At 35.5% G+C, this 12,905-nt stretch overlaps 1 protein-coding gene across 2 annotated transcripts in view; it reads left to right on the top strand.

Moving 5' to 3' along the window:
- The window catches only part of SS18 (SS18 subunit of BAF chromatin remodeling complex), an 89,385-nt gene continuing 76,480 nt past the window's right edge, over window positions 1–12,905 (top strand). For both annotated transcript variants that reach the window (XM_053571224.1, XM_053571223.1), the window contains exons 1-3: window positions 1–154; window positions 3,276–3,352; window positions 11,226–11,310. In XM_053571224.1, the coding sequence (XP_053427199.1) occupies window positions 86–154; window positions 3,276–3,352; window positions 11,226–11,310 (231 nt within the window). In that variant the 5' untranslated portion in view covers window positions 1–85. The remainder of the gene's footprint in view (window positions 155–3,275; window positions 3,353–11,225; window positions 11,311–12,905) is intronic.

Below are 12,905 nucleotides of genomic sequence, written 5' to 3'. Positions count from 1 at the left end.
TCAGCCCGAGAGGCCGGCGTCTTTCCCCCAGTTTGCGGTTCACCCGGAGCGTTCGGGACTTGCCGATAGTGGTGACGGCGGCAACATGTCTGTGGCGTTCGCAGCCCCGAGGCAGCGAGGCAAGGGGGAGATCACTCCCGCTGCGATTCAGAAGGTGAAGCCTCGCGGGGTCGGGATGCCAGGCCCATCCTGCCTCTGCGAGAGACACCCGGGGCAGGGCCGGGCGCGGAGGCGGAGGTGGGCCTGCTGGGAAACAGCCGTGTGTGGGAACCCGAGCCGCGCGCGGGCTGCGCCTCCTGAGTGGGTGGCGGAAGAGGACGGACCAGTTTTTTCACGGAGTCCTTCGCGGCTTTAGGCTTTTTCCAAAGAGGCACAAAAGCCTGGGCAACCGCCGCCTGATTTCTCTAGGGATGGGGCGGCGTTCGGGCGGCCGAACGCGTGGGGAAGGGCTGTGTGTCGGAGCCGGCGCCCCCCGGGGCCCCGCGCGTTTCTCCGGAGTTACTTTGGCGTCGCCCCGCCCCGCGCGGTGCTGCTTGGTCTGATCCGACTTGGGGTCCTAGCAGGCGGAAGGGGAGCTGAAACTCCGTCCAGTTGGAGGAGCTTTCGGGAGAACTTGGGGGACGCTACAGGGAACTTTAGAATCTGAGGGGCGGCGAGGAAGAACTCCGTGGACTTTGCGGTTCCACCCGGACCCCCCTTCTACATCGCTCCTTGCTCATTAAATCTACAGCAAGTATTTATTGAGCACCTATGCTAGGCGCTGAGGCACTGTGGTGAGCCGTGGTCCCGCCTTGCTGGAGCTTAGAGTTTAGCGGCGGAGACGGTCGTGACCAATTATACAAGTCTTGATACGCAGGGCGCAGCGTACTTTTTAGAGGGTAGTGCTGCCGCGGACGCTGCTGTGTTACTGCCATTGGGGACACAAAGGTCCTTTCTTGTCCTCTTCTCCTTGTTTATGAGCAAGGCAGTGTTCTAAAAGTTACTTGTTAAATTTAGCAATTTACCATTAAGTCTTTTTGCTTTGTTATATGCTCTGAAGCAAGGATGAAGATTGTAAAAAGTCGGCATATAGTACCATTTGCGGCGCACAGATTATGCTAATCTGTGTCTGTTTACTGTCAGGTTCTTTGGTGTGTGGCATTTGACATTTGCCCAACTGTTGCTTTATTTTACGAACAAATGGGCTTTGCAGCGTCTGGAAATGTACTGCTTTCATGTAGTGCACTGGGCTAAGTCTGCGCCCTGGCAAACAGTTCAGGTACACATGAGCACAAAACATGTTTCTTCAGGGGTTTGCTGTTTTTATTTCTGAATTAAAGAAAAGTCCCGAGTTATATATATATATATATATGTGTGTGTGTGTATATATATATAATGTATATTATATATATATATATAAAGCTTTTCTTACATAAATCTTAAAATATTTATCATGGTAATTCAGAGGGTACTGGTCAGTTATTTTTCATCTTCAGGTAAGAGAACAATGGATTCCAAATTCATTGCTTCATTCTACAGTGGGAGAGATTGGTATTAGATAAGAAACATTCTAATGGTAAATTTTGTTAGATTAAAAAGATAAGTTTTGTGAAATTGTAAGGTTGGGGATTGGGTCAGTGTGGTTTTTAAGAACCATTTCCATTTTTTTTTTTTGGTCAATCTTACGATTCTATTTAAGAATAAGTGCATTTACTGGTAGGGCATGATACTATTTTTTTCCAGCAAGTGCAAATTGTGATTCACACGCAGAAAAAAGTCACAATGTTAAATGGTTCTTCATTTTAAACGAAGAAACTAAATTTATTGCAATAGCGTGATTATGCTATTGTACCCAGTACTTCTATAGGGTACTGGTAATGTAGGGCAGGTTCAGGAGGAACATCCGTCCTTTGATCTTAGAGCTAAATCTGAGCCCCTGAAAACTGGAGTGGTTTGCTCAAAATAACAAAACGGGCACTAAAATTAACTGACCTTTTAATTGCTACAATCAGCACTCTTTCCTTAATGCCTTTAGATGAATTATTTCACCCTTAAATTTAGCCGAGATTACTTTGAAATATTAGATAGAATGATAAATCACTTTTTCTGTTTTTAAACTTAAGTATAAATATTATTCATGCATAGAAATTATTGTAATTTATTATTATGCCATATGTAGAAAATTACAAAACCATCTTGTTATAAAACTTGGAAACTGGTCAGCTTCCTGGCCTGAAGTTTTCATGTATTTACTTCATTGGATAAGGACAGAATTTTTTTTTTTTTACTACTACAAAACATTGGAATGATGCACACAACACAGACTCTTAACTTTGAATCTTAACTGGCTAAAGCTTCTATTAAAGATAGCAGAGGTAATTAAATGTTTGAATATAAAAGAAATTCAATTTTTCCTTTCTGTGCTTCAGTTAATAATTCAGAGGGAGACTACTTGGAGTAGAAATATTGTAAGATTATTGATTAAACATGATATCAGTTGAAAGGTATAAAAGAAGATTTTTCCAGGGTAAGCTATAGTATGTATGAAAATGATCTAAGTGGATTGAGTTTCTGTGTAAATGAAACATTTCTAGAAATCTGAAGGAAAAATGTCAGTTATTTAAAGTAACCGTTCATATGAACTGTGCATGGCATATTTTTGTAAGAGATTTAAGTAGTTTAGTATGTAATGAAATTTTAGGTGAGAGAAATAATTCACTTATTTTCCTTGAAATTATTTTTGTTATTAAAATGAATTTAAAAATATTTTGTAGCAGCAGGTAGGAACATTTGCAGAAAGTAGGTTTTTTTTTCTGTCTCATTCTGTTGTCCAGGCTAGAGTGGGATGGTCTTAGCCTAGGTGCCAGCAACCTCAAACTCCTGGGCTCAAGCAATCCTCCTTCCTCAGTCTCTCCTGTAGATGAGACTCTAGGCGCCTTTCTCAACTCTTTGCTCATTTTTCTATTTTTAGTAGAGACAGGAGTCTCCCTTTGCTCAGGCTGATCTTGAACTCCTCAGCTCAAGCAATCATCCTGCTAGAATTACAGGCTTTAGTCACTTCTCCAAGCCCTAAGAGAAAGTAATTTTAAGATAATTTTTTTGTTTTATATGTTTGTGTATATGCTTAATGATTTTATAACATGTAATGACTGGTTTAGAGTAATAGTATTTTGTTAGAGGATCCACTTTAGAGTTTTTCTCAAGCAATAATTACTAGTGCCCTGCCTATTTTCTAGTTTTTTAATTTATTTGAGAAGCTAGATTTGGCAATAAACTTTTTCTGATTTTTTTTCCAGATGCTGGATGAAAATAACCATCTTATTCAGTGTATAATGGACTATCAGAATAAAGGAAAGACCTCAGAGTGTTCTCAGTAAGATTAATGCGAAAATTTTTTTGTATTTATTTTCTGGTTAATTTTTACTTCTCTTTTTAATAACAGCTTTATTGGATATAATTTATATTCCATATAATTCATCTCTTTTGAAGTAAACAATTCATTGTTTTTAGTATATGCATTCATAGAGTGTGCTACTATCACATAATCACTTTATTTAGTTATTTATTTATTTTTGAGACAGAGTCTCACTTTGTCGCTTTGGATAGAGTGCTGTGGTGTCACAACTCGCAGCAACCTCAAACTTTTGGGCTTAAGTGATTCTCTTGCCTTAGCCTCCCAAGTAGCTGGGACTACAAGCACCCTCCACAGTGCCCAGCTATTCTTTGTTGCAGTTGTCATTGTTGTTTAGGTGGCCCGGGCTGGGTTCGAACCTGCCACCCTTGGCATATGTGGCTGATGCTATAACCATTGTGCTACCAGCACCGAGCCTACCTAATCACTTTATTCTCACCATCCTAAAAAATCTTACCTATTAGCAGTCACTCCTATCCCTCCCATCCCTCACCCCTTGACAACCAGTAGTCTACTTTTTTTGTCGTCACATTTTATGTGCAACATGTGGTCTGTTTTGACTGACTTTTTTTCAGTTAGCATTTTGTTTCCAAGGTTCGTATGTGTTGAAGCACATGTCAGTACTGTGTTCCTTTTTATTGCCAAGTAATCTTCCATTGTACAGCTATACCACATTTTATTTGTGTATCCGTTATGGACATTTGGGTTGTTTGTACTTCTTGGCTATTATGGATAATACTTCTACAAACATTTGTGTACCAGTTTTTGTGTTGCTTTTCTCAATTTTCAAATTTTCAAAAGAAACATTTCTTTGAGAGGGAGGTAGGTGTGTCATCTTTTTTCTTATATTTCTTACTCTGGCATTGTAAAATATTTACTTAAAATTTGTGTTTAGTCTGACCTGTGGAAAAGTTAGCTCTTCATATATAGTGTGTAGTATATTTAGTTGTATTCATGTATGTGGTTGAGAAAGCAAAGTTTGTATCTAATATGTAGAGAATTGATTATCATTCTTGAGGACCAAACTTTCTTACTTTGAAGTAATATGTCTGAAATAAATTATATACCCTAATAGAATATGAATAAATTGAATACGTTGACTATTTTATCAGAAGTCTTTAGAATGGAGCAGCACTCTCCAGTAGAAATGTAAATGTGAGCCACAATTTTAAATTTTCTGGTAGACACAGTAAACAAGTAAAAAGAAACAAGTTGAATTGATATTAATATATTTTATTTAACCTATTATTTCCAAAATTGTATCATTTCAGTATGTAATCAATATAAAAACATTAATGAGATATTTTATTTTATTTATTTATTTATTTAGTTTTGAGACAGAGTCTCACTATGTTGCCCTTGGTAGAGTGCCGTGGTGTCATAGCTTACAGCAACCTCAAACTCTTGGGCTTAAGCGATTCTCTTGCCTCAGCCTCCCAAGTAGCTGAGACTACAGGCACCTGCCACAATGCCTGGCTGTTTTTGGTTGCAGTTGTCTTTGTTGTTTAGCTGGCCTGGGCCAGGCTCGAACCTGCCACCTTCAGGTCATTCAGTGTATGTGGCTGGCACCCTACTCACTGAGATACAGGCACCAAGCCTTTATTTTATTTTTTGAGACAGCCTCACTTTGTTGCCCTCCGAGAGTGTGGTATTACAACTCATAGCAGCCTCAAACTCCTGGGATCAAGAGATCCTCTTGCCTCAGCCTCCTGAGTAGCTAGGACTGCCACAACACCTGGCTAGTTGTTTTTTCTTTTTTAAAGAGTCAAGGTCTCACTCTTGATCAGGCTGGTCTCTGAACTCCAGAGTTCAAGCAGTCTACTGGCCTCTACCTCCCAGAGTGCTAACATTACAGGTGTGAGCCACCACACCTGGCCTAAGCTCATATTTTTTAATTACCAGAGTATAATTGTTAAAACTGAGAATGCAGTATTATCTAATCTATAGAGCTTTTTTGAATTTTGCCAATTGTCCTTTTATTACGTATTTTCTAGTCCAGGGTCCAATGCAAAATCTGATGTTGCATTTAGTTGTCATGTCTCTTCAGTATACTTTAATTTGGAACTATTCCTTGTTTTGTTTTGTTTTTTCTTTTATAATGTTGACGTTGAAGAGTACAGACCAGTTATTTTGTGGAATGTCTCGTTTAGAATTTGGCATTTCCCCATGATTAGATTCATGTTATGTTTTTATCTCAGGAGTACCACACACAAGATACTGTGTCCTTCTCTGTGCTTCCTCAGTAGGCGTACAAAGGCTCTTTGTCCCAATTTTGGTGATAACTTTGATACTTAGTTAAGGTGGAGCCTGCCAGTTTGTCCACCATAAAGTTACTTTTTTTCCCCTTTATAATTCATATGTATCTTGTAGAGAGATACCTTGAAACACACAAACACTGTTTCTCATGCTTCAACACATTAGTTTTAGCATCCATCAATGATTTTCGCCTGAAATAGTTATTACTGTGGTGGTTGCCAAATGGTGACTAAACCCATCATTCCTTCTACTTTTATTTGACTTCTACTGTAAGGAAGAAATTTTTCCTCTTCTCCACCTATTCATTCTTTCATTCATTTTTATATCCAAATGGACTTAGACATTCTTACTATATTCTCTAGGTTACAATGTTACCCTATTATTTTCTTTCTCTAATTGTCCTAGATTTGGCCACTAGGAGCCCCTCAGGCTGGCTTCTTGATAATGTCTTCATTATTTATTAGCATTTTCTTATTTTTCTTGTACCACAAAATTTTCTAGGCTCATTTTGACTTTTTTCTGTGCAAGTCTGGAATCACCCATTTATCCAAGCCCCAGTTCTTTGTTTTTTTTTGAGAATGAAACTATATCTGAGTGTTAGTTTATCTTACTATCTGATCTCTTGTATGTTTTACATTTAAATGACTATTTCCATTTATATATATTGTTTCTTTTTGAATTTTGTCTATTGAATAGAATATTTGGAAATATTTTTAAAAAAATAAGCTGGTCTACTTTCTTCAGTTTAACTATGAATAATCATCAGTGATATAAAAATCTTTACCTCAGGTCCGCTACTGAATGACAGAACTTGGAGGCACTGATTAGCATACAGTCATGTCACATAACCATCTTTGGGTCAGTGATGCACTATGATGGTGGTCCCATAAGATTATGATACCGTAACTGTGTTCAGATAATTTTAGATACAGAAATACTTACCATTGTCTTGTAGTTTCCAACAATATTCAGTGTAGTAATAGGCTGTTTGGGTTTGTAGTCTAGGAGCTAGGCTAAACCATGTGGCCTAGGTAGTAGTAGGCTATCCCAGCCCCATTTATTTGTGTAAGTACTCTTGATGTTCACACAATGATGATGAAGTTGCTTGGCAATGCGTTTCTTAGAAGGTTTCCCCTTGGTTAAGCAACATCTGACTGTAATTATTTTCACCTCTGGCTTTTAAGAACTCCAGATAGAGCCAAGGGTTTTTTTTATATGTAGTATGGGACAGATTCAGTTTTTTACAGTACCCAGCAGTACATGTCACAAACAGTAGATATTCAGATCTAGAACCAACTTTTCCAATTTGAATCAGCAAAAGTTTATATTTTATTCTGTATATTTTCAGCTTTTTTATGTTGATACTACCATTTCCCCCATTCTCTGCATACTGGAATGAGAGTAGTCTCATTTTCTCATATGTTTGGTGCAAATGAAGCTTAAGTTGACTTATGTAGAATCTTAAATTCTGCCCTTTTAGTGGATTTAATTTCATTCTTACTGTTCTTCACGTATTCTTTCTTTCTCAAGTTGTCCGGATTGGTTTGTGAGTAAGAGAAAAAAATTCTTTCTCAATCTTACTGTTCTTGTTTCTTATAGTTGGAGAAGCAAAAAGAAAACAGAGAAACAATAAATGATAGCATCTGGGAATTGATAGTCAAATTTTAATTAAACAGTTCATTAAGATGTGATAACTTCACCTGAAACTGTTTTTTAAATTAAAAATAACTTATGAAAACAATATGTGCATTGTAGAAAATTAGAAAACATATATAATGTAAAAATAAAAGAACAAGTACCATATTCTCACCACCCAAGACTTTTCAGTGGTAATACTTTTGTGTATATTGCCTTTTTGCAGATACACAAAATCTCACTTAAATGTTAAGTCAGAGGTCTGAATCATTTGTGTGTGCCAGGATCATCTTTTCTTTAACTTCTGGTAATGTGCTATTTGTGAGGATGTGTTATATTGGCTTTTCTGTAGTATTTGGTTCAAGCATTTTCTAAATCAACTTATATTTGCTTAAGTCAGCCCTTTGTATGTTAGGGTAGGTCCCACTATTTCAGAGTGTTTCATAAATCTCAAGCAAAAAAAAAAAAATAGTGTTCATTTTATTAAGGGAATTAAAGTTTAAATTTCTAATTAAGAAGACGACTTGTGTTCTATAAAATGTATTCCAGTTGTCTGATAAATGTATTCTTCATAGCTTCTAGGTAAAGATTTCTCTTCTCCCCTCCAACCCCCCTTTTTCTTTCTTTTTTTTTTTTTTTTTTTTTCCCTTTTTCTTTCCTTTCTTTTTGAGACAGAGTCTCACTCTATCATCCTGGCTAGAGAGCAGTGGCATTATCATAGCTTTCTGCAACCTCAAACTTTTTGGGTTGAGCAGTCCTCCTGCCTTACTACAGGTGCCAGCCACGATGTTCAGCTAATTTTTCTCGTGTTAGTAGAGAGTGAGGGTTCTCTCTTTTGCTCAGGCTGGTCTTGTACTTTTGAGCTCAAGCCATCTTGCTTCACCCTCACAGAGTGCTGGGATTATAGGAGTAAACCTCCATACCCAGCCTAAAGATTTCTTTTTAAAAATGAGTTTTTGTAATTATACATCAATACATTTAATAGAGATTATTTTATCTTTTTCAAGGTAATTGATGTAGTGACTCTTAGTGTAATTTTTGGGAGGTGAACTGTTTTTCATGTTACAGTTTAAATAATTATGGATATTTGGGAATATATGTTAGTATTTATTAAGACAGTGCCATCGTCAAACATAAAATATTGAATATATTTTATACCTGCTGTTAGCTTATAAGATAGTTACCATCATGTGTTTTTTATCTGCCGTTAACTTATAAATGTATATGCTCTTTTACTCACATATACTATTTTAGAAATAGTAATACATTAAGACTATTTCAGTGAGAAATGTAATAATATTTATAGAATAAAAAATGTTTCTCAGGAAAATCTGAATATAATAAACTTTTTATTATCATTTCAGTAGTCTTAGCTTAGTCTAGATTGTTCTAGAACATTTGCTGATAGCTTTTTAGGTGACCTGTACACAAACATGAGAGAATATGAATATTTACTACTTTTTAATTAATGTTCATTATTTAGCCTTGAATGGTCTTAGAGTAAGCTTATTTGAAGAATGCTGAAAAAATAATGCAGTTTTGTGGAAGAGAAAACTTATTAAAATTAGAAAAGCCTAATTACAATTTTTCACTTTTACTTACCCCCTTTATATTAGGGGAAATGATTTGGAGGTATTAGGACAGTTAGAGAAATTTGGATGGATTCTGTGGATTAGATAGTGATATATCTTATTTTGATGGTTATATAAGGGGATAGGCTTGTTTTGGGAGAGTCAACAGTGAAGTATTAGGAGTAATGGGGTATTGTGTCCACAACTGAGTCTCTTATGGTTTTGGGAAAAAATGAATGTTGTATATGTGTATTTTGGTGTGGGTATTTGTAGACAGAATGGTAAGACAACAGTGGTAAATGTTAACGATTAGGGAATCTGTAAGAAAGATCTATAGCATTTTATTTACTATTGAAACTTTTGTATAAGTTTAAATTTATTTCAAAATTAAAAATTAAGATTTGATAATTGGGAGGAGATTGAGATGTTTTAAAATTAAACTAATTCATAAAAGATACTGCATTTACAGATAATTAAAACTACAGGAGACTTTACAAATCTACTCCATTAGACCTTAAGTGTGGCAGATTTAATAGTAGTTTACCACTGGCTTATCAAGTACTAAATAGCATGATAACCAAAAGTTTTTTCTTGAAGGGTCATGGATAAACCATATCTCTTAGTGCACTTTGTTATTTTTATTTTTCGTGGGGTGGTCAACAGATCTCAAATCTGTGTATAATGGGGCCATACTAATTAATACTTAGAAGAAAAGGAAAACTTGAAGGAGTAGACATTGAAATGGGTATGTATTCCAATGAAAAATAGTTGGTTTTTAAAAAATGATAAGATACGAATTCTGTATCTTAAGTTCCATTGAAGATCTCTACAGAATAATAAAGTTGTTCCAACTAGTGGTCCCTGTTGGTACTGTTTGAAGAATTTCAATAACATAATTAACCGTTATGAATGATTCTGTAAATATGTCTTGGTTTATATAAGGAACATTATCGAATTTATTATGTATGATTGGGCACCATAGTATGTATGTGAAGAAGAACATTAAAAGTATAGCCCTGTTAAGTGACAAGGCTTTATTTTAAAGGCAGTGAGAAAAAAAAATATTTTTTTTTTTTTTTTTTTTTTTGTTAAGAAAAAAGCTGTGAAACCAGTTGTTTGTAACAGGGGAAAAAATGGTAGCAAAGAATACACTAGAATTCCTTTCATGGTATCTAAAAAATTACTTCATTTGGGATCTGAATTAGACTTTATTCAGTTGAATAAAGTTCTTTTGACTTGTTTTTTACTTTAATTTGTGTTTACTGTTTTTAGTAAAAGAAATTTTAAGACAGACTAATAATTTGATGCAGGTTTTAAGTTTGTATTTATGGGGCTTACTGTATATATGCATTAACACCCAATCCTAGTAATTTAGATTACTTCTAATTTTAGTATGGTTTTGTCTGAGTTAATTTTTAAAATTGTGAAGAGAACTTAGCTAAACTAATTTATAACTAAGATTACAGTAAGCAAACTACATCATGCCAATAATGAGAATTTATTTTCTTCAGATTCCTTTAGCAGTGTTGGTGTCCTATCATTTCTTCCATCTCTATTATGTTTTAGCATATTGTTTTTTCCCTATAACTGGAGATTACCTGTGTCCATTGTCTTTGCTTTATAGTGAGAACTAATAGGTAGCATAAACACAGCAGGCATAAGTTGGTGGTTGCTGCAGTAATGAGAAGGAAAAAAATGTGTGGTTCTCACCTCCTTTCTTACATTTTAGCAGAACATTTGTGATTGTACTTAGGTTTGATATTTTTGACAAAATGAAAATGGCAGAAAGAAGGGAATAAACATATTTCATTGAATTCCTTTATTTTAGTTCCTTTTTTAAAAAAACATGCCAGTGTGGGTGGCGCCTGTGGCTCAAGGAGTAGAGCGTCGGTCCCATATGCCGGAGGTGGCGGGTTCAAACCCATCCCCGGCCAAAAACCACAAAAAAAAAAAAAAAAAAAAAATGCCAGTGTGAGCTATTACATGTATCAATTATTCCATTTACTAGCTATGCAATCTTGTACAGGTTACCAACTTTTCTAAACCTTAGCTTAGTTTACTCATCTGTAAAATAGAAAAAAGAGCTCCTACTTTATAGTGTTGGTTTGAGAATTAAATGAGATATACATACATATAAAATAATTATAATAATGTCTAACACATGCTAAGATCTCTGTGTTCATTATTATCTTTAAGTGTATTATTTACTATTTGGAATTACTTTGCAGAGGAAATAGGAAAAATAGAAGTGATATTGATATTCAGGTAACAAATCTTTTATTAAACTTTAATAATGGTTTGAATGTTGTAGGTATGTAGGCAGATAAGAAGAAAATTATTTTTTAATATTGATATTTGTTTTGTTTTAATAGGTATCAGCAGATGTTGCATACAAACTTGGTATACCTTGCTACAATAGCAGATTCTAATCAAAATATGCAATCTCTTTTACCAGCAGTAAGTACCTTTAAAATAGTATGAAGTGCATAATCTTTACAGTACATGTTATAATACAGCATACACATGTCTAATGATTTTTGAATGTTGTTTAGTAAATCCTTCCTTACTCTGAAAACATGAAAGTAAATCTGTTTATCTTTTTAAAAGCTTGTTTTGCTTTCATATTTAATTTGAGTTAATTCACCTAGAATTGATTCCCACCCTGTTTATTTATTTTATTTGTATTTGCACGAATAATTTGTTAATAAATCTGGAGTATTTATAGTAAATCTCAGACATGATACAGTTTTGCCAGTAAATACTGAATTTCAATATGCATCTCTATCAGGTAGGACTATTATCCCACCCAGTGAAGTTAATTATAATTTCTTACTGTCTTCCAATCTCTTTTCTATTTTTATTAGTTATCTAAAAAAATTTAAATGTTTTAAAAGTTGTTTGCCTCAGAATCCAAACAAGGTCTACATATTGCATTGGTTAATATGTGTCTTCAGTCTCTCTTGAACTGTATCAGTTTATTTGTATAAATCTCTGTTTACTTGTTAAAGAAACTGGGTCATATGTTATGTAAAATTTTTCGCATTTTGTATTTTGCTGATTGTATTCTATAGTCCTTTACTATATTCCTCCATCTGTCATATTTCATGTAAACTGACAATTAAAGAGGCTAAATTAGACTTAGGTTTTTTTTGCTAAAAGTATTTCATTGGTGGGGTGGTGCTTTGCATTTTATATTGTATTATATCAGTGTGGTTACTCCATTTTTAGTAATGTTAAGATTGATCAATGGATACAGTTGATACCATCCTGATCAATCCATTACCTTTCACTTAATGGTTTTTATAATCATTGATGCTTTTTGACTAGATTCTTTATTTCATTTTGGGATCACAGAATGGGACTCTGTTGAGCCACAGGCGCCGCCCAAGCTGTAACTCTTTTAAAAAGAAAAACTTTTTTTTTTGAGACAGAGACTCAAGCTGTTGCTCTGGTAGAGTGCAGTGATGTCACAGCCCTCAGCAACCTCCAACTCGTGGGCTTAAGTGGGCTCAAGCAGTTCTCTTGCCTTAGCCTCCCAAGTAGGTGGGACTACAGGCAGCTGCCCCAACACCCGGCTGTTTTTTGGTTGTAGTTGTCGTTGTTTGGCAGGCCAGGGCTGGATTCAAACCTACCAGCCTTGGTGTATGTGGCTGGCACTCTAGCCTCTGAGCTATAGGTGCTGAGCCAAATTTTCATATTTTTAATGTGTTTAAATCCTTCGCAGTAATTCTTTATGATGCTCAAAGCTTGTTTCTTTGATCAGCATAAGCCCCTTCATTAGGCTCCTGTGTCCTTCTGATGTGACTCTAGTATTCTTTTTTTTTTTTCAGTTTTTGGCCAGGGCTGGGTTTGAACCTGCCACCTACGGCATATGGGGCTGGCGCCCTACTCTGTTGAGCCACAGGCACCACCCCAACTCTAGTATTCTTTTATAGCTTTTTTGCTTTCAGGATTTGAGACAGATATCAGGTTGATTATATTTTCTGCCTCTGAACTGGAATCAGCTATTTTTTAAGGATTTTTTTTAAATTTAATAGGAATTGATATTTTAG

Source organism: Nycticebus coucang, chromosome 19 (genome assembly GCF_027406575.1).
Source record: "Nycticebus coucang isolate mNycCou1 chromosome 19, mNycCou1.pri, whole genome shotgun sequence".
Lineage (NCBI taxonomy): Eukaryota > Metazoa > Chordata > Mammalia > Primates > Lorisidae > Nycticebus > Nycticebus coucang.
This window is presented reverse-complemented; position numbering and strand designations above follow the sequence as displayed.